Raw genomic sequence first — 21,932 nt, forward strand, 5'->3', positions numbered from 1 at the left:
AGTAAGAGTAATGTTACTTTGAAATTATTTTACTCAAGTACAAGTAAAAAGTAAAGACCCAAATATATACTCAAGTAAAAGTAAACCTCAAAACTTGTAATGTGGAAATCCTAGTACTTCTACAGAAAATACCATAAAGATTTATTTTTGAAGAGCAACATAAATTTTTGTAAGTTTTAAATTTACTCACAGAGGCACAAGTAACTTTTTTAAAAACTCAAGTAAGACTTAAGCTTCTTCTTTAGATACTACTTCTACTCAAGTAGAAGTAAAAACTACCTAGTGATACAACTACTCTAATAAGTACAGTTTATTCAAAAAGTTACTCAAGAATTTGTAAATGTAACTGAGTACTGACGGCCTTTGCTTATGAATAAACTTCCCTTAGGTTTGATTCCATCATTTTAGAAAAATGTGAAAGCTTAAACAACCATTAATCTCTCTGAGGCTGCCATAGCTGATTCCAAATAAGAAAGTTGTTTTTAAACTCAACAGAATGAACCTGTTTTCATCATGTGGCTTCCAAAGATTTCCAAACCTGGATGTGTGACTCTCTCAGGCCCAGTGAGAGGGACGGACAGCCCCACACGGCACAATGCATTCCAGTGTGGAGCGTCAGCACAGCTCAGCAACACACGGCCTGTGCGCTGTAAACTGAGCCGACAGAGCAGGGGAACTCCAGGGGAAACAGGCCTGCTCTTAGAACACCGGGCAGCCGCATGCACTTCACCAGGGACAAGAATTTATGCTAACAATAACCCAATCACCCTGGATATTCACGAAATGGAAAAGATAGCAGTATCTATATGTCAGTACCAAGGAAATAAGTGGTGTTTTCATTAGATTAGATTGCACTGGGTTAGAAGGGCCAGTCACAAGATGGCCTCCAGAAGTGCCATTTGTTTTACTATGGCCCTGTCCTATTGTGTAATTAAATATCTTTGATGCGGAGATTGCACATTGTCCAGGTCTGCTCTGATCCTGGACAACTGCTGTGAACCGCTCCAGTTCAAAGGGAGACGGACAGAAGTGTCGTACTTTCTTAATAACTACACCCAAAACAACACAAAACTATATTTTTATTATCTTTAAAAAAGAGCCAAATGCAAACATTTTAAAGCCCTATTGGTGCAAACGGTATCATTCTGCCCTGCATAAAAGTTATACCTTTTTGGACTCCTTTATGAGAACATCATTGGACCAGAGTTTATACGTGCTGATGGAGAAAACTGAACTTTGAGACAGTTTTTCTTTTGAATGAATTGTCTGTGAATTGTCTCAGTACATACATATACATACACACACATATTATCCAAAAAACAAGAAACAGAATCTGCAGTCCCCATAGTCACCATGATGGAAGTCTTACCTCCTCAACGCCTTTAAACTATAAATTCTTTAGAATGTTGTGATGTCATGTGAATGCAGCCTGTAGCTCATGATGAGCCTGTGTGTGCTGTCCAAGTGTGGGAAGAAAATCTTCCTGATTCCTCCACAAATAAATTGGACCTTTATTTGACAGAACACTGTATGTCTGCAAGAAACCCCATTCATCGGTCTCATTTTATCTTTTAAACACATTTCACTCCTCCCGTTTTATTGACGATGCAGTACTCCCTAACTGTGCACTTTGCAATATCAAAATCCAAGGCACAGTCCTGTATATGTTTTGGTTTGTTAGTGAAGGATATTCCACACACTCCTTAATGATCAGTAAAGAGGGAAAGTGATATTAGCTGGTCTTAGTGTACCGTATACAGTACATATCCATATACATAGTATACTTACCCACTTAGTTCATACATGATGGACAACACTGGTATTTGTAGAAAGAGATGCTTTTCTTCAACAATTGGAGGGTCCGACCCTTGGTCTTTTGATGATGAAGAAAATTGTCCCTCCATCTCTTTGCCACAAACTGACTTTATAACCTACAGTGCAGGTCTATATAGTGACTGTGGGGGTTAGGAACTTGGGTGGACATTCAGACATTAGCTAAAAATCAATAAATAAATAAAAAATACTATAATTTTGACTTACAGATGTTATCCATCTAACTAGATCATCATTTCAAAAGCATTAAACCCTGTCATAGACTAACAGCAATAGTGTAGGATTTTGGGATGGTAAATCAAGTTCATTATCTCCCAGAATTCCCTGTCTCTGATTGATATTTCGTTTAACACAAGGTTCTGAATCAAAGTGGAACAGTCTAATGTTTTCAGTTGCAATCCAGCTTTTTTAGCAAAATAAGCACTGCAAAAATAAGTCGAGCCAACTCTGACGTTCCTGAATAAGAGACACGCAACACCAGGGCATTTCCAATCAAATCTTTTTATAAATCACAGTGTGATTATAAAGATTCACACTGTAGTGGCAAGTCAACTTCCCAAAAACATACTATTCCACATTTAAATAACAAGTGCAATTTGTCTGTCTCGTACAAAATGAACAAAGTCGTGTAGTTAGTCAGAGCCAGCTCCCAACGTCCAGCACTTGGTCCTTTGAATACAGCGGAGGATGGGGAAGGGTCAGGGACACACAGGCGCCGGGTTTTTGTTCATTACCAGGACTTTGATCATATCTGCAACACTGATGTGTGAACAAAACTCCATTTCAACAAGAAAAGAAACAGTAATGTTCAACAAAACTCCGTTAAAGAGACCACACAGGCGTTACATCGGACCAATCAGAGGAAATACAATCATTTTGAATTCAAACGTATTAATTAACTAATTTAAACATTGCTTCATAGACAGTGGACTGGAAGGATAGGAGTCACAGCTTTAGTCTTATTAACTACTTTCCATTTAGTTTTAGTCTGCAAAAAGGCGACTTTGGAAGCTGCACCATGAGCAGTCTCGTAGGGCGGACCGGGGCTGGTTGTCACCTTAAGTTTTAGTCTCTTCATTTTTATTTAGTCATATTTTAGTTGATGAAAATCTCTGGACACTTTCGTCTCACTAGCCTCGTCTCATGATCGCGCAGGTGATCCAATCAAAAAATGGCTGTTCGAGCAAAACTATTGCTCTATGAATGAAGTGTTCTCTCTCAAAGCTTAATACTCCATGTGTGCTTGCAATGACTCATACGTAGGGCTGGGTTTTCGATACTGATACCAGAACGATACTATTTGTCATCCAGAAAACCGGACAATAATGTGTGGAAGATCTGCACATTTACAATATTGGGTTCATCTCCAATGTCAAGAAATGTGGGGAAAATGGTGGACAATTGTTTTTTTTTTTTGGGGGGGGGGGGATTGGGAGAAAAGAGGGAAAGATTGCATAAAAAAATGGGGGAAAAATTAGGGAAATAGGGAAAATATTAGGGAATGAGGGAAACATTGGAAAACGAGGAGGAAAAATGGGGCAAAAACAAGAAAAAAATGTAGAAAGAAATTGGGAATATTTGAGCTGAAAGAACCACGAGACTTCCTTTAATCCTGTCCCTGGACCAACCGCATCAAAGAACGATATTTTTTTTTCTTCAGTTCCTGTATTCGATACTTCCATTCTTTTTACGATAATACCAGACTGGTATTGTTTAACGGTACCCAGCCCTACACATGAACATGGCACAAACTCCTAAAACTGTGAAGAAAAAAATTTGATATTTGTGAGAAATGTCGCAGCTCTCCCTGACCCCAGCTGAGGCCTTTTTTGACTTTGGCACAAAGTTCTGTCCCGCGATGAATCTATATCTGTGTCAGTCATTTGGTATGACGGCAATCCCAAAGGCCGAGTACTGATGTTCTTCCCCAATAGTGAAATAACATGAGTTTTGAAGCAGACGTTTGTGTTGCTGTACTTCGTATAGTGTCGTCATCTCCACTCATCCCTGTGAAGAACTGGGATGACACAAATGCCAGTTGGAAGTGAGTTTGGACCATAACTAACGGGTACGAGGCCTTTAACGCGTGTCATACCTTGGCAATGGGTTGCGTTCACGTGACATTGCAACATTCTCAAAGAGCTGAATGACTCAAGTTAAAGGAACAGGGCACGGTTTTTCCCATACTGAGATATGTTCTTACCTGAGCTTAGACGAGTTGATGCGCACCTATCTGGTCTTTGTGCGTGCGCTCAGTCACACAAAACAACCAAAGATGTGGTTTGCATTTAGCGCCCAATGTATTGCTATAGCTCCAAACAGGGGGGGGTGATGTTGGAAGCTTCCACGCTCTTCCACGGGCACACACAAAGACCAGACAGGTACACATCAACTCGTCTAAGCTCAGGTAAGAACATATCTCAGTATGGAAAAAAACGTGGCCTGTTCCTTTAAAGCTACGTCCTCCTACGTTTGTCCAAAAGTGGAATCAAAACATGGATGAACGTGGCAGGACTGGACCTAACCCCTCAGGTACAACAACCCAGTGATTTAGTTTGGAGGTTTCTTTCACAACCACAGAGTCCACCTGACACCATCACATTCTAGCAGCGTTGGGATTGTATTTAGTGACAGAATACTCGCCTTAAAATGTACTTGTAGCATAGTCCATTTCTTTGTCTGGTCAGAGTACTGCATTCTGATACTTTCACATTGATTTGCATGATATTTAAGCATGAATACTGCGTGTGATTACAAAACTGCAGGCTACAGGGATTGAAAAAAGGCTCTTGGCAAATGCACAGCTGTGGCATAAGGCGTTTTAAATCTCACTAAAAGTTCTTTCTTAATAATGATGTGCCATACTGTATGTAGTGATGTATTCCTTCGATTTAAGGAAAGTAACTGAACTGTACCTGAATACAGATACTTAGATACTTAGTATTCTGAATACGTGTTTTAGTTACTCCCCAGCAGTGCATTTTAGAACGTGAACACAACCGATTACGACATAAATACAACATTATTCTGATGCATAAATAAGTTCAAACTCAAAATAATGGAACTCCTGCTAAGCCTGAGAAAGTCAGGTTAGTCAGTGTCACATATGTCCAGTTCAGGAACACTGGGAAATTTAAAAAAAAAAAAGTCCACTTTCAGGTCAATGGTTAGAAGGCCTTTTTTTTTTTGTCCTAGTTAAGAAAGAAAAGTTATCCCAGGCCTGTGCGTATCCATGGTGATCTAATTCGTCCCCGACCACGGCAGAAAGGCTCGGGGGTGCCCAGCAGCGGAGGAAAAAAAAAAAAGGTTGGCATTCAGGCAGACTTTTACGCGTTCGTAGCCAGTTCCATAAGGCCTGTCGTGTCGGGGGAAAAAACACAGCCAGGTCCGAGTTACTGAGTAAACCTCCGCGCCTGTGCCGCAGACTTTGTCCCCGTTGTTCCCTCACATTAAAACGCAGCAGTTCGCGCAGTCCCCCTGCGGCGTGGTGCGTTTCTGAAGCGCCGCCCGCGTCGCTGCCTCGAAAACTTCCCAGATCCCCTCCTTAGTTTTGGCCGAACACTCCAAATAGTCGTACGCCCCGATGCGCGTCGCCATGGCCCGGCCGTCCTCGAGCTTCACCGGCCTCTTCACGTCCTCGTCGTGGCGCAGGTCCTTCTTGTTGGCCACCAGGATGATGGGCACGTTGGGGCAGAAGTGCTTCACCTCAGGCACCCATTTCTCCGGGATGTTCTCCAGCGAGTCGGGGCTGTCCACGGAGAAGCACATGAGGATGACATCGGTGTCGGGGTAGGACAATGGCCGCAGCCGGTCGTAGTCCTCCTGCCCCGCCGTGTCCCACAGGGCCAGCTGCACTTGCTTGTTGTCCACCTCGATGTCCGCCACGTACGTCTCGAACACCGTGGGCACGTACACCTCCGGGAACTCGTCTTTGCTGAACACAATGAGCAGACACGTCTTCCCGCACACGCCGTCTCCCACCACCACCAGCTTCTTCCGTATGTCTGCCATGCGTGCGTCCTCCTCGGGCTGTCCTGTCCCACGCGCGGACCATGCAAGACGAGAAACGCGAAAGCACACAGTTCGGAGGGCAGAGGGCCGAGCGCAGGACTTTATGTACCGAACACGGAGCGCGTCTCCCAAGGCAAGCCCTTTCCAGGCACCGCGGAGGACTCTTTATAAAGCGCACAGACTTTCCTAAATATAGCGGCCCAATCGGAGACAGGGAGGTGAGCGCACAGCGGAGCAGGCCCGGCGCTGATTGGAGCCGAGCGGGATTTTCCCAAAGCAGAGGAGGGTCCGGGACAAAGAGCGAGCAGGGGCCACACAACTGTCCTGGGAAACGTTAGACAGAGACAGGCACTGGAGTGGATGAGGTTGCATTAGTCCCTTTGCATTTAACAGTAGGTTATATATAAATCAATAGCCATAAATGACAAGCTGCATACGGGCTGTGGCAATATAGCAAAGACATACAAAACACTGAGTCTAATGCTGACATGTGCAGAGGCAGGTGGTACTTAGTTACATTTACTCAAGTACATTTACTCACGTCACTTTTTGAAGTAACTGTACCACTTCTACTTGAGTCGTATTAAATAGTAACTCATGCCTCTGTGAGTAAATCTTTAACCTCTTATCCCCCACCTGAACTGAGCACATTTTTTCTGCAGCTTGGCTTTATCCAAATCTAAAAGCTTTTTTTGAAAACAGTGTCAAAACAGCGACAAAAACGAGGATGAGAGCGCAACTCAAGAGCAACAAAGACGTGACAAAAAAGTGGCCAAAAAAACTCTGGAGAAAAAAAAAGTGAGGACGACAGCAACAATGCGAGGAAAAAGATTTGTTTGGATGAGTTTTGTAGGACTTTCAAATGAGGAGTTACAATATGCGTGTAGATTTGCGTAAAGCTGAATTGGAGAAAATGCGCTTGGTTAAGGCAGGGGTTAAGAGGTTGAGACAAATCTTCATTTTGACGCTTAAAACAGATGTAAGCCTTTTTGTGTTTTGTTACTTAAATCTTAAAGACTTCTTAAAGATTTTTATGTGTAGTGTTTTTCATTGAAATTATATATATATATTTTTTTTTATTATCTTTTTATTTCACATAAGTTGCCAACAAACAACATCATCTATGTGTTTTTTCCCCTCATGTCCCGCCCACTTCCCTTTTATCCATCCATCCATCCATCCATCCATCCATCCATTTTTTCCAGACTTCCTGACCCACGCACACCTCCTCCAGCTGTTCTGGGGGGACTCCGAGGTGACACCAGGCCAGCTCGGAGACATAGTCCCACCAGCGTGTCCTGGGCCTCCCACGAGGCCTTGTCCCACTGGGACATGCCTGGAACACCTCCCGCGGGAGGCGACCAGGAGGCATCCGAAACAGATGCCCTTAAACTCTTACTCAGTTACTCAGACTACCTCCACCTCCTCTGCCTGGTCACTCTCACTCTCCTCTGTGTATCCCAGTGTTTCCAGGAGTACGGGGACCATTCAAGACGCGCTGGTTCCTACTAAGTACCCGAGGACTCAGTGGGGGGGTACTTGGAACAACTCCAGATGTGAAGAGCTGTATGCTGCAGTAGAAATGTATCGTTTTGGAAGAATTTAAGGCTTATTCTCAACATAACATTGTCTTGTAACATACAAATAGTGCCTCTAAAGTGAATGCTTTCTAAACAAACAGCAGCTCCCTTAAGGCGGGCGGCACAGGGTCTGACAGATAAAAAGTTTGGGAACCACAGGTGTATAAATACTGCAGGTGACTTATGACGCGCACTCTCCTGAAACTCCAGCGTCACATGTTTCAGGCGGGGCATTTACTGTATGTTACACCTGAGGGTGAGTCATTATAAACCAGAGGAACAAGTTCAACCCGAGCTCCTCAAAAGCAAGCAGAGGGTGATGAAGCCCAGTCCTCAGTCCTTAATGTATTCATTAATTAATGATTAACAATTTACCAACTGATATTGTTCACAAAGGAAATAAACTCAGCCAATAATGTGATAAAACACCAGTCTGGCTTTATTTTCAAAAACAGATCAAACATTGTTTTGGTGCATGTTTCTATAAAAGGTTTGATGACCTGTGATTTTAGTCTCACAGCTCATATACAGATGGTAAAGCGGGTCGTCTTCTGAATCCCTGCTCCCACAGGTGCGTGACTTCCCCACCTCGCCTGTGTGATAGTCCGTGCAGCCGATGGGACTAAGAGTAAATTCCTCACTGCTGTATCTAAGTACTTCTTCCACCAGTGTCTGAAGCTTTGATACAGTGATTATAATGATATATGAAATACTATTGTGGCCACAGCTGCCCTGGGGCAGACTCACAGAGGCGGGGCTGACAAACTGTGCCACAGGCCACTCACTCACACATGCACCACATTAGGCAGGTGGGAGAATTTTCATCTTGTATTATTACATTATCGAGCGGTATCAGAGGTGAGTAGTACTCAGTAGCACATTTACTCAAGTACATGTACTGAAGTAACTTTATCAAGTACAGTACTTTTTACTTCTGCATGACTCATATTTAAAGGGGGGGTATTATGCAAAATTGACTTTTTCAAGCTTTACATCATGTTATTATGTCATTCCCTCATTAAAAACATGCCTGAAGTGTTGCCTTGGCACATTCACGCATTTTTGAGTAATCTGTAAAAACTCTGATGGCGGCCATTTTAGGGATAGGTTTGCCTGAGTCCTCCTAGGAACCCCCCACCTCCTGGAGACACCTCCGAGCTTTCGTCACCAGCCGAGTAACCAACCACTGCTCCTCAGCAGAACCCCCTCCCCACTGATGCCACAGACAGCGTGTGGAGGGGGCGTGTCGGAAAGGGTCAGAGGTTCTTAAAGAGACAGAGGCCTATTTCAAGACATTAGCTACAGCCATTTTGAGAGAGCAATTTTATACAAGGCAGTTATTCTAATTTACTGCATTTACAGACCAACAGAAGGTTTCGTCATCATTGTAGTGTGCTATAGACTGGTGCTGTGTGATTAAAAAAATGCATAATACCTCCTCTTTAAATAAAGTATCTGTATCTTACTTGAATAGTAACTCGTGTCTCTCTTCATTTTGACGCCTAAAATCAATGTATTTTGTGTTTTATTTAGTAGCTTTTGCATAATGATTCTTCTTTATGTTTTCATTGGATTGTCTTTGAAAATATTACTTTTTTGTTGATTTGATTTCATGTTTTGTTTCTCATCATTTTTGTCACTACTGAAACATGAATCAGACTTTTACTCAGTTATTCACTCTTTACTGTAACATTACTCTTCCTTGAGTAAATATTTTGGCGACTCTCCCACGTCAGGCTGTTGCTACGCTATTGGTTCCTACACACCTGTTTACTTGTCTGCATCATGGACTCAGACCTGAATTTCAACAGTCATATTAAGTCAATTACATCAGCGGCCTGTTACCATCTGAAAAACATTGCTAAAACAAAAACCATAGTGTCAAAACCAGACCTGGACTGTTAAACCGGCTTTGCTCACTGGCCTCTCTAAACGAGCTGTCAGACAACTGTAGTACATCCACAATGCTGCTGCTCGAGTCCTGACCAGAACCACGAAATACGACCATATTAGTCCAGTGCTCCGGTCTCTGCACTGGCTTCCTGTTGCTCAGAGGATAGACTTTAAAACAGCTCTCCTTGTGAACAAGTCTCTTCATGGTCGGGCACATGTTATAGCCGTATGAACCACCTCGTGCCTTATTTATTTAGTTTTAAATGGGACAATGTACAGTAATAAAGATTAGGACAATGTAAATTAGCCAAAAGGCTAGTTTTCACCGGGTCCCCCTGCCAGATAAGGCAACCTATAAAAGGAATTTAAAAAATCACATACTACAGCAACATACAAGTTGAGTTTGAGTTTCACATAGCAAAGGTCTGGGACAGCCGCTGTGACAACATGAAACAGGCCTCTGACTATCTTAAGTCCAGGCTGAAAAGCTGCCTATTTACTGGCTATTTTAATAATGGTGTGATTTGTTTGTATTTTTGTATAGGCTACAATGAATTGTGATTTGTTTTTATTGTATTTTTGTGTTAAATGTGAGGCACATTGAGTTGTCTCTGACATGAAATGTGTGGTATAAATAAACTTGCCTTGCCTAAGTTGTGAGGAAAAAATAAAATAACCCATCGTCGACCGCATTACAATTTAAACGGCTGTGATAAGTGGATACACGTATAAATGAGCACAGTGTGAGTGAAAATGCTTTCTAATTGGTTTTATTCATTTTTATTTTCCTTGCCATTTGTACGCCTCACTTCCCGGGAGGGGGCAGTAGCGCACGGAGCGACTCTTTTTGAGCCCTGATCCTACCCCCAGCACCGAGCAGCAGCAGCAGCAGCCTGAGCCCGAGCCCCACCGTACTCCACTGTCCACGGGGGAAACAAAACAATTCACCACTGGCACTGAAACGGCACCGTACGGAGAGAATAGAGCCTCCTCGACCCACAGCGCGTAAGTACCCGGTCCCTGCGCGCGGCAGATCCGCCGTGGAGCCGTGCAGCCGCGGCGTTGAGTGTTTCCCTTTTGTTTAGCGCCGCTGAGGGCCCTCTGTTTGCAACTTGAAGGGGGGCCATGTTGTTTAGTTTGGATGATGTTTTAGCTCCACAACTTGGCAACCGTGGCTAGCGAACAATTGCGTCAGCGTCGGGTGTTGTTTTAGGACGAGGTCTGCTCGTTTCTGTGTGATCACGGAGGGGGGGACACACTGGAGGCAAAAAAACAAAAATACAAGAGGACACTATCTATCTTTGAAGTGTAGCACCGCCTGCCTGCTGATGATAAACACATCGGCCCGCAGCTATTAGCCCCGATGCTAGTATCAATTACAGCAGACATGACATTAGCATTGTTAGCTTACATTGATTGTTTGATTTATTTCAAGAACGGGCCGGGCATATTCCGCACAGCATAGCTAGCTGTGTTGGGTAATAGTCATGTTAGCCCTCCAGAGCTTGTAAATGCACGGGTATCTGCTGGCAAAGCTAACCCAGAGCCGCTGACATGAGCTGTAGCTTTGTTAGCCTGCTACAATGCTCACTCGCTGGGGCCGCATCATTTCGTTAGCGCTATGTCACCTGTAAACATTTGCTAATAAAACCAAAAGATTAAGCAACATGGAGATGTTGTCGTAAATCCTTTTTACATAAACATTGTATCCCCGTTATCATCTCTGGGGGGCGGCAGAGTGAGACTTGTAATGAATTAGCTTTGACAAGAGTCCAGCTAACAACAGCTTTGTTGATGACTAGCATCCTGGAGTCACTGGGCTCATTTTGGCTTTGTTTTGGCCGCTGTCGCGTTTATATCCAAAACCGAGCGGGATGTTGAGTAAACGTGTTTTTTTTTGTATCATATGGACTCCCTGGAATGTTAACCCGAGCAAATACATTTATATGATTTTCATTATGCTGCGTTTATGTGAGTGTCCTGGGTCTCTGGGCTTCAGCATTGTCTTTAACATCGTTAATGGCCTGGGTGTTTAACTTAATCCAAAACACAATTTTTCCTACAGGCGCATGTTTGGGTGATTTTCACCCAGCAATAGTGATAGAAGGTAGGGTAGGGTTAGTGTATTTAATTAGGCAATCTTGCCCCTATCAAGGTTGACATTCAGGGCTGCCACACTTACTTTGCCTACTTCAACTACAGCTTTGCTCCTGTCGCAGACTTCGGTGTCTCTGGCCTCCCAGCAAGTGAGGAACACAGTTATTTTCGTCAGCTGGTCATTTATTCTAGGGCTGGGCGATATGGACTAAAAGTCATATCCCGATATATTTTGGCTGAATATCGATACACGATATATCTCCCGATATTTTTTCCGCAAAGTGAGAACTATGAAATGAAATGTTAAGTCAAAGCCAAATACGAGTAGTTTTATTGAAGACTCACAAGCAAACACTGTGTAACAAAGCTCCGTATGGTGCACATGTAAATAAAAAAATATCTTTACTAAAAATAGCCTAGAAAATAAAATAGGGCAATCTTTTTCTGAGGGCAGCATTTATATATAAAGAGATAACAAATAGAAGATCTAAGATAAACTTTTTAAAAATCTGCTTGACTTGGCCTGTTTCTTTTTGGTAACTTAAGAGCTCATCTGAATTTGAAATATTCCGATATTCACGATATGGTCTAATTCCATAACTAATTAAAAAATATATCGATATATTGCCCAGCCCTAATTTATACCCATTCAAAAGATGGTATATTTTGTTTCTCTCTCCTGCGGCTGTTTGTGCCAAGGACACTGAGCTTCACCAGAGAAGTCTCACATATCCCAGGAATGGGTGGACCAAAAACCAAGTTTACATCTTCATTATTATTTTTTTTAAGAATGTTTTGTTCCCAAATTCCAAATTTTCCAGTATGGTCCTCTCATGATGATTTTCTTTCATTTTATTAGACATGACACAGTTTAATATAAAAGAACACGGCTCAAATGTGTCGCGTATTGTCATGTTTTGATGACAAGTACTTTTTATCAGGTGTATTAGTGATGGTGTTATGAATATGAGGGTTAAGTAGACATGTCTATTATCTCTCAACCCAATTTACATCCAGGAACATAAGAGCTCGAGGTTGAGGGACAGTCTCCATACCGAACCTTTATGAACTATCTGATGGATGAAACAAACCCCAGTGTGACTCCAGACAGCAGCATGTGGGACTTTGGTTTGCAAATTTTAGTTTCAACATTCAAGATGGGATTAAATTAAATTGTGTTTTTGTATTGGAGTCCAAAGAGGATCATTTATTTAGACAATTTATTTAGACAATTTTCAGGAGCATAACAACTCGTACTTTACAATGAATATCATTCTATTCCCATTTATTCCATTTTTACCTTCTATTGACTTTTTAGGCTAGTCACAGAATAGAAAAGGCTTTATTTTATGTTAATCATGAACATAAAATAAAGCAATGCAGTCTCCAACCTGTGCTCAATGCTGCTACTGTCAGCGGAACTATAAGAGATAAAGACTTACTGTTTTTCCGAAAATGCAGATTTTTTTTCTTTCACACAAATTCACTCTGAAGAACCTATTACTAAACATAAACAAATCAGCCCACGTCCCGCATAAATCACCCCCCTGGTCTCACGGCTCCACACTGACACATTTTACAGGATTATAGACCAGACATTTGGAAAAATCGGCTGAAAATATTTCGGCCGTGCATATCGGCATTGACTTTAGAAAAGCCCGTATTGGTCAACCTATTGTGTACACTACATTTCCCTTATGGATGCCTTTGTTTTGAGAGAATAACCTGTGGAATTGAGTGTCTCAGATGTGTTACATTTTTGCTTTACTTCAGTTACTAGTGACTAAAATAATCGTGATTCTTATTTTCAATAATTAAACTTTATATGTGCGGGTCTATGGGACTAATAAATAAAATCACAATCTTTGTAGATCTTAAATGAACTTTTTTCACATTAAAGGGACTATACGGTGTTTAAAAATGTTAAAATGATGTATTTCCCCCCCTACATGTTCAAGCAATGTCCTAATAATGTGTAGATGTGTAGAATGAGCCCAGACCTGTTCACCACAACTGCCTCTAAAATCCTGCAAAGTCACTCAAAAAGTTTTTACTTCGGGTCTGAATTGTCATCATGCATGAGCTTAATATAGAAGGTGCAGTTACACGTATGACCTGAGGTGGCAGTTGTGAGCCCCCTATAAAATACAATTTAATAATACATTTTCAATCAATGAATCCATCTTACCAAATGGAGATCCGATTACATTAGGAGCCGTTAGCATTAGCAATGCCTGTGCTAACGGCAGTATGTTGTGCTGTGTTTTTGAAAGGGGTTTAGTTGGACCCGATCAGGACAGTGTTCTGATGGCAGCGTCTGTATGGGTTCATCCTTTATATTTTGACCCAGCATTGTGCCCAGCATTTCTTATCCGCTCTTCCTCTTTGTGCCCAGGTTTTCCCGTGGGATGAGCATTCCATGCAGCATCCGAGGTATGAATGACGTGGGCTGGCAGGAGACGCGAGGTGGGATGCTGCATGCCAACGGTGCTCCTGACACTGGAGGGGTGAGAGTTCACGGAGCCACAGTGCCGAGCCCGGCGCAGGCCCCTGGAGTGCCACACCTGCAGGGCCTGGACAGGGGGCAGAGCGCCGTGGCCCCGGGGACCCCACAGCCCCCACTCAGTGGGCGCTCACAGGATGATGCCACGGTGGGATACTTCTTTCAGAGGCAGGCGGGGGAGCAGCTCGGAGGGTGTGCCCCCAACAAGCACCGCTGGCCCACTGGGGACGCCAATCATGTGGACCAGGTACGACCCGTTCTATTCTACTAATGTTAGGCGGGAATGTGGGACAGTTTTCATTTGACTTCAACTTCAGAGTTTGAATGATACGATGACAGTTCCTCCCCAGTGTTTACCCAGGTTTTAGCGGCTCACAATGGGCACACGCGCTGCCACAATAAAGTCATTATAGGAAGGAAAGAAGAAGAATGCTATTATTATACTTTATTGTAAGTGGTGGGACTCGAGTTAATTATGACCTTTGTAATGAATTAACCGCAATTAATCAAGTCTCATTTATTTCGGGGTTGTGTTTAATTGTAAATGTATATTTCTTTTGTATTTTGCTCCATTTGAACTGATTTTGGTGGCGATGCGAGGCTTGTTTTTGATTTCTTTTGGAGAATGATCTGAAGTTACCTGTGTGAATAAACGTTTGACAGTAAAATGGTCTTTGGTTTTACGCCATATTCGTCCATAAGCAACGTCAGCAGGAAAAGGGAAACTGAAAAAGTTTCTGTGATTGATTTTCGGTTCATATGTTTAAAGTGATAGTCTGTAAATTTCAATGTTTTACAAATTTAATCGATTGTGTATAATTGACCGTCTGGCTCTGAAATGTAAGGTAACATAAGTATTATTAGATAATAGTATTTTTTCAAAAGTCTCTCCCTTCGCTGATTTCCGACTCTAATCAGAATAAACGGGATGCCACTTTGACCAATGAGACAAGCTTTTCTGTGTCTGGTCCAATCTGGAAAGAAGGGGGAGGAGCTTGATCATTTACTTCTGTAAATTCTGTTCCTGCTCTCCTCATTTTTGCAAACTAAGAAGTGCTTTCTGGTTAAAGAGGAGAGGAATTTGACTCTACCTCATTTTGCAAACTTACGGACTATCACTTTAAGCGCACTAAACCTTCTCCAATTAACTGATTGGATTTAATAGGAAAAAAAGTTAATTATTCTACTTCTACATATTACAGTAGTACAGTTTATGATGGAATGGGCCATATGCTGGAGGTTTGGTTCTGTGTAGACTTCTCCTTGTGGTGTCTTGATGAGTTTCCCCCTTTCATTCCAAAACAAATAGGTTCATCCTCAGCCAGGTGAGTCCGACCAACCAGAGTCCTCCTCTTCTAGTCGTAGTTAACCTGGAACAACCATATGTTCAGTTACATGTTGGTTGGTTGATTGGGTTGATGTTTTTTAAGTACAATACGTACGTTCACAACTAGAAGGTCCGGGTTCGATTCCCACCTGGACGGGGCCTTTCTGTGTGGAGTTTGCATGTTCTCCCTGTGTCTGCATAGGTTTCCTCCGGGTACTCCGGTTTCCCCTACCACTAAAAACATGCACAATAGGCCAGAATGAATGAGAGTGAGCTTGAACATGCACTGTCCTGACTTATACTGCATTAAAATGAAGCCAGAAACATTAGTTCTTTATGTTAGCTGATGATTTTTCGTGAGGAACAAAACCAAATTCTTTTCTGTTCAGTCACCTTTTGGGGAATATTGACACGGAGAGATAGCTGCGTCGTTAATGACACAGTTGTTTGCTGAGTTTTGCATGCGGCCGCTTCTGTTATCACCTTTCCCGCTGCATTTGTTTTAACAGTGAGTCATTTATGTGCTGTGGACCACATTTTGTTTTTAAGTTCTGGTTAGCTTGCCCTTAGGTTTTGTATAACCTGTATTGTGGGTCTTCCTTTTATTTACCTTGTTTATTATTTAAAACATGGGACTCTTTCTAACCACGGCACCACACGTGTCGGCTCGGGGCTTGAGTAATGGAGGTTTGTATTATTGAAGTTAATTTCCCCTGCTGCCAAGCGGAGGGTGCTCCGAGCAACACCTAACATGCTTATTGCTTAGACGAGCTGCCCTGGCACATCATGTACTGTGTATTTCCCAAACACGCATTCATTTCAATTCTAGAACATGAACGATTAGCGCTGAAGTGTCCAAAAGCCGCAATTGTACATATGTCCATGTCATGGCTGATGAATGGAAGGTTTCCTTGGGCATAACGATGGTCTTTAAAATGGTAATAATTCCTGTACCAGCATAGAAGCTTCAGTGACTGGTCTACAGTATGTCTTTATCACAGAACTGCTGTGTCATGCTAGCACATCTGTCTGTTCATTAACAGGATTGTGTGTGCACTTAACAATGTAGCCATTCACCTTCTGCTGCCCCGCCCACTTTTGCCTCTTTTTATTTTTCGGCTCTTCCTTTGTCTTGGCTCTTCTGGTGGAGTGTTCACCAAGTGGCGAAGAAAGTCAAATGTTTGCCCCTGAAATCTGATGCACAGTAGATTGTTTTGTGTGAAAAGTCCAATGTTCATTTGCACCAACAAATCAACACAGCACAGTTTCTGTGGGCGGCTTTGTGTCCGTGTGGAAACTGATTTTCTCTTGACGTCTGCAGTCCTATGTAAACTAATAGGAGTGAAGGGGCGGGCACAATGATTGGCAGCGCCCACGCAAACTTCTGGAATGAGGTGAATATTATGGCTCCTGCACTTTTTGCGTGCACTACGTAAATGAGGAATGCTTCCCATTCATCTTTTGGAACCATACTTTTTACACAAGTAATAATTTACCAATAAGTTTAAAATAAGGATATAGACAGCATCATTATAGACTCTCCCATCAACACAACAAGAATATTGTAACAACTACACTTAGATCTGTTATCAGGGAAAGCGTGCAAGTCCACATAAAAAGGCCCTGCCTGGCCGAAGTTTGCGACTCGTAGGTGCTTCAGATGCGCGTTCTGGATGTCTGCAGTCTGCATTACTGTGGCCGGGCGACACGGTAGTGCAGCGGTTAGCACTCGTGCTTCACAACTAGAAGGTCCGGGTTTGATTCCCAGCAGGGACGGGGCCTTTCTGTGTGGAGTTTGCATGTTCTCCCCGTGTCTGTGTAGGTTTCCTCCGGGTACTCCAGTTTCCTCTACCACTACAAACATGTACAATAGGCCAGGATGAATGAGAGTGCACATGGGGGATGACGGGTGGGAATTAGCCCAAGGCTACTGTCTGGTGTGGCTTGTTCATTAACATGCACTGTCCCTACCAAATACATAAATGGAGTGACCAGGTGGAGCACACAAACACAGTGGAATTAGCAACCTTTGTTTTGGGCTGTAACGCAAACATTTGAAGAAAAAGAAGAAAACTTGCACAAGTGACATGAGGTGCCAAACACAGACACTTTTTCCTTTCTCTTTTGATGAGCAGCGATTTAGTGATTTTTCAGCCCCCAAGAGCATTACTTTATGGTCATGAACCTTCATTATTCTTTTGTCTTGAAGCGTAGCGGATTAGCTGTAGCTCCATGGCTGTTATATTTAGTTAAACGGCGGTCTGGAAGCAAGTAGACGGAGGGATATAGTCGGGACTTAGAGCAGTACATCGACATCTGTTGTGTAGCCACCAATTCCATTTGATACACGGTTTAGGGTGACGGAGTTTTCTACTTTCTTTCAGTATGTGAAATTCCATGTTTGATGGGTCCGTCTGATCGGCATATTTTTTCCTGATCACATGGATCAGACCGTGATCGGTGATCAACCTCTAGTTCCACTCACCGTGTTGTTTTGGTACTTGAATGGTTTGATTGTATTGTCTCTGCTTCAGGTCCAGTGACCACATGCTGCTCCTCTTCACTTCGTGTACACTTCAGGCCCATCTGCTAGTTCTTTTATGGCTCATGCAGTAGGCACATCATGGCAGGTCAACAGCTCCTGCTGCACCATTAGAACATGGAATGACATCGCAGTGCCAGTCCTGGCAGGTTTCTGGCATTCTGTCACACTTTCTGGCAAATTCCCAGTAATTGTCCTCGTTCTTGATCCGGCGTATTGTCCCTCTGGAGATACGGGTCCCATAAGTGATGGGACAATATTCAGCAGGCTAGTCTCGGCCTGTGGAGGGCAGGTTCCCCGTCTGTGACACTGCGTTCTCACCCGTTTGCATGTTTCCTCTGGGTGAAAAATGACAGTCATATATTCTTTATATTTTTTTCTTCCAGGTCCGTGCCATTGATGAAATGAACTATGACTTCCAAGCTCTTGCGTTGGAGTCACGGGGAATAGGAGAAGTGAGTATTTCATTGATCTGGATGGCTCTTCTGATTATGGCTGCATGGTTAACCTGAATCACATTGAGGTCTGAGGGTTTTTCTCCACCGCCATTTGAGTGATAGACATACTGTATCTGCAGATCACAATTATCCAGCCTCACTCCCTTTGTCTACTGGAGAACCATGTTTGTCTGCTCTGCAGTCGCAATAAACAAACTCCATGTGTGTCTGTGCAAACATTAAAACGAAACAAACCGAACTGCGGGTTAGTTAGAGCCACGGAATTGTCATTACATTTGGCGGAGCGGGTTGTGGGCGGTGCCTCCGCTCATCGCCGTACATACATGTATCATTGGATTAAGCTGAATCTAGCTAGCCTCTTCATAAAATTAAGAGAACGCTTTTATGTGTCAACAGTCGGTTTCTCTGTGCATGAGTGGGTTTTACCTGACTAGGGCTGAAACAACTAATCCATTAATCGACAACTAATCGATTTTTGAATTAGTTGTCAACTATTTTAGTAATCAATTAATCGTTTTCTAGTAAACACAGACTTAAATAGAGCAAAAATGACATGAACATATTTATTTTTGATGGAAACCTATCTGTCTGTGTCTCATCCAATCATAAATCAGAATTGTCATTAGCAGCCTCCAAAAACACTAAGTTAACTCCATCATGCCCTCAAGCGGCGCCGCTTTAGCTTTATATGATAAATAAACATAAAAAAAGTTAAAGAATTTTCATACACCATTCAAAGCCAAGCGATTAATCGAAAAAATAATCTGTAGATTAATTGATTACCTGACGTCTGCTCCATAAACAAAGCAGAGGGAGCTTGAGGACGAGACGCCGGAATGATAAAAACTAAGGATGTTTTTCTGACCCTTTGACTCTTGTTGTTACATGACGCTGAAATATGATACATTTTATATTATCTGCAGCTCAGTTGCCTGGCAAATGAAACATAAATAGGCTACATATTATTCAAATCGCAGTATTAGGTTTTTTGTGAAAACCGTGCAGCCCTACTCTCCTGATAAACTATGATTCATTGGTTTTGAGCGATTGTCAAAAACACCATCTTTCCTTTTTGCAAAGCTTTTACCAGCGAAGAAGCTTTGGGACTCAGATGAACTGGCCAAAGACGGGAGGAAGGGGATGCTGCTGGGAGAGGAGTGGAGAGACAACGCATGGGGCTCATCCCGTAAGATCTATTTTTATGTGTGTGTGTGTATGTTCATGTTAGGGCTGAACCCTTGAAGAAAACATGTATTCACAATTATTCAGACCAATTCTGAGATGGTTTAAGGAGCATTTCAGAACATGTTTGTATGGGTCAAAACACAAAAAAAACGATGGTCTTAAACTAATTTAGCTGCAGTTTTGACTGAAATTTTTCCTCAAGTTTCCCGTTGTTTCCAGTTTGGTTTTGAATATCAACATTTCCCCTCATTCCCCTGTTTGATTGAATGTTTACAAAGCTTACCAAATGAAATATGCCAAGGTTATTTATTTTTTTGCATTTGTGGCATTCCAAATCTAGTATTACGGCATTAAAATTGCATTAAAAAGCACTAACCTCTGACCCCCCACCTTAACCAAGCCAAACTGAAGAAACCTGTAGAAACCCTGCTCATTTAGAGAGAACATATACCTTCTGCATAATGTCACCCCTTGGCGATGAGCCTCGGTTGAATCCTCCAGCCCCGTCTTGCTCAGATTGGCCGTATAAATTCAGCGGCTTTAGTTGGATTGGCCGGACGAAGACTCGTCACAAGAGATTTGAAACCCTGGCCTTTTCGTTCAGATCATTCAGTGTCTCAGCCAATCATGGTCCAGCGGCGGCCAGGCCCGAGTTTCCATGGCAACGGTGATGCCAATTCTGTGCTCTCGCCTCGCTCAGAAGGTGGAGGCCTGGGGGTCAGCATGGTGGAGTACGTCCTGAGCTCGTCTCCCGGCGACAAGATCGACAGCCGCTACAGGAACGGGGGATACGTAAGTGGTTGTTTCTTCTTTCTCAAATGACCTGCATGTATATAGGACTTTTTTCAGTCTAGGTCAGTATGTGTTTTATCATTGACTTAAAGGTATGTATAGAAACATACACTCTCAAATTGGTAAAATCAGGAGCTCGCGATCTACTTTTCTAACACGCCTGAGCTAGGTATCCTGTGGCAGGCATGTGCACAGATAGAGCCCAGGTGGTGCTCAAGCACCTGCCTTGTGCCCTTTAAGTGCCCTTCTCAAGACCAGTTTTTTTTCCTCCCCAATATTAAGTATTATTTCTTTTATTATTCTTAGATATTTGCCCTACTAAGCCAACATGTGCTGAAAATACAGTTTTAATGTTCAAATACAGTTTTAAACTTCAAATCGCGCTTCATTCCTCCTTTGCCTCTCGAGTCGCGGCAGCGCTGACGCTCCTGATCAATAAAGGGCAGCTGTGCTGTCCCTGTGTTTCCCCCGTTTGAGAAGATGGTACAGCCCATCTCTGTAAGACGCGGGAGTAAAGTAAACTGAGTAACTTCAAGAACTTTATGAACGAGCCAGCGGGACATGACGGGATTATTAAGGGGAAAGGAAACGAGAGGGCCGTCGGGGCGAGATCAGTGACCGTGCCGTGTGTGTTGAGACCGTCCGGACAAAGTCAGCAGTAAGAAGTCTGTCACTTTAGCGGCTCTGTTTTGTCGCGCTATAAAATGTTCTGAAAATGAGCTGTATTATTCAGACTAAGTCAGGGCTGAGCGTTGCCTGGGTTCTGGACACTGCATCTGTGGGAGGAGCACAGGAACATGAACAGCCCAAGATTATTGTTATTTAAGATATTTTTGACACGGACATAGCAATGATATTGACAAGCCAGATGTTTTAAGTGTAGGCTATAGTACCTTTGCATAATTTATTTGTATTTGTGCTAATCTTAAGTGCAGAGCCTTGTGATAGTCTTGATGATTTCTGCGTTCATATCACCACTGTATTTAATTGGGGAAAATATATTTGATAACATCATACCACGCTTGTAAAAGGGGACAATTTTATTCAGCTGGAGCTGACCTTAAGAGTTCGTCTTTTAGCTGCTGCTTTGTTCTAGTTTTGACTGCTGTGAATAATTGCATAAACTCCATCAAAAGGTTAATTATTATTCCAATTATAATTATTCCAGTATTATTGTAGATCATTATCGCATGCTACATGGGCAAAAGGACATCACAGCATTTGTTTCCTTTTGGAAATTGACCACATTAGGAGTTCTTACGCCTGAATGCCGCAGTATTTCAAATGAATGAGAGAGTAGTGTTCCAGTGTTCTGGCATGTTTCAGGGCGGTGGGGATGCAGACCCGGACGGCAGAGAGAAGAGTGACGCTCCAGAGAAAGTGTCTCCGTTTGAAGAGGACAAAAGTCCAGAGCTAAAGCCCGGAGAGGACATGGACCCGAAGGCCAACGGGAGAGGCCTGCTCAACGGCATGGACCGGGACTGCAAAGACTTCAAGTGAGGCTGCGTCAGTCACTGTTGTTCTGAGGGATGCAGTAAACATGAACCATCTGCATCCCATTTACCCACTGTGCTATTCTTATCAGTGCAAACAAGCACTTTTTATACTTTGGCTTTCCCTGTGAGTATTGGACAGTTGCTCACATGAATCACCCTTTAATTTGGTTCAGTTTTAGTTTCCAAAGCCCCGCTGGTGCTAAGCCATTTCTGTA

General features: G+C 42.8%; 2 protein-coding genes across 6 annotated transcripts in view; one reads left to right on the plus strand and one right to left on the minus strand.

Moving 5' to 3' along the window:
* Nucleotides 1–4,779: 4,779 nt before the first annotated feature.
* On the minus strand, nucleotides 4,780–6,274 carry LOC306974866 (rho-related GTP-binding protein RhoB-like). Its single transcript, XM_079572257.1, has one exon. The coding sequence runs from the start codon at nucleotides 5,842–5,844 to the stop codon at nucleotides 5,278–5,280; it is 567 nt and encodes a 188-aa protein (XP_079428383.1). The 5' UTR covers nucleotides 5,845–6,274; the 3' UTR covers nucleotides 4,780–5,277.
* A 3,901-nt stretch (nucleotides 6,275–10,175) lies between these two features.
* The window catches only part of pum2 (pumilio RNA-binding family member 2), a 29,704-nt gene continuing 17,947 nt past the window's right edge, over nucleotides 10,176–21,932 (plus strand). For 3 of the 5 annotated variants that reach the window (XM_079571762.1, XM_079571761.1, XM_079571763.1), the window contains exons 1-6: nucleotides 10,201–10,322; nucleotides 13,810–14,164; nucleotides 18,173–18,241; nucleotides 19,325–19,430; nucleotides 20,034–20,221; nucleotides 21,548–21,717. In XM_079571762.1, the coding sequence (XP_079427888.1) occupies nucleotides 13,823–14,164; nucleotides 18,173–18,241; nucleotides 19,325–19,430; nucleotides 20,034–20,221; nucleotides 21,548–21,717 (875 nt within the window). In that variant the 5' untranslated portion in view covers nucleotides 10,201–10,322; nucleotides 13,810–13,822. Of the gene's footprint in view, nucleotides 10,323–13,809; nucleotides 14,165–18,172; nucleotides 18,242–19,324; nucleotides 19,431–20,033; nucleotides 20,222–21,547; nucleotides 21,718–21,932 lie in introns of all 5 variants that reach the window. The other 2 variants (XM_079571765.1, XM_079571764.1) reach the window with 2 other exon arrangements.

The sequence above is a fragment of the Gobius niger genome (assembly GCF_951799975.1).
Source record: "Gobius niger genome assembly, chromosome: 15".
In the NCBI taxonomy this organism is placed as follows: Eukaryota; Metazoa; Chordata; class Actinopteri; order Gobiiformes; family Gobiidae; genus Gobius; species Gobius niger.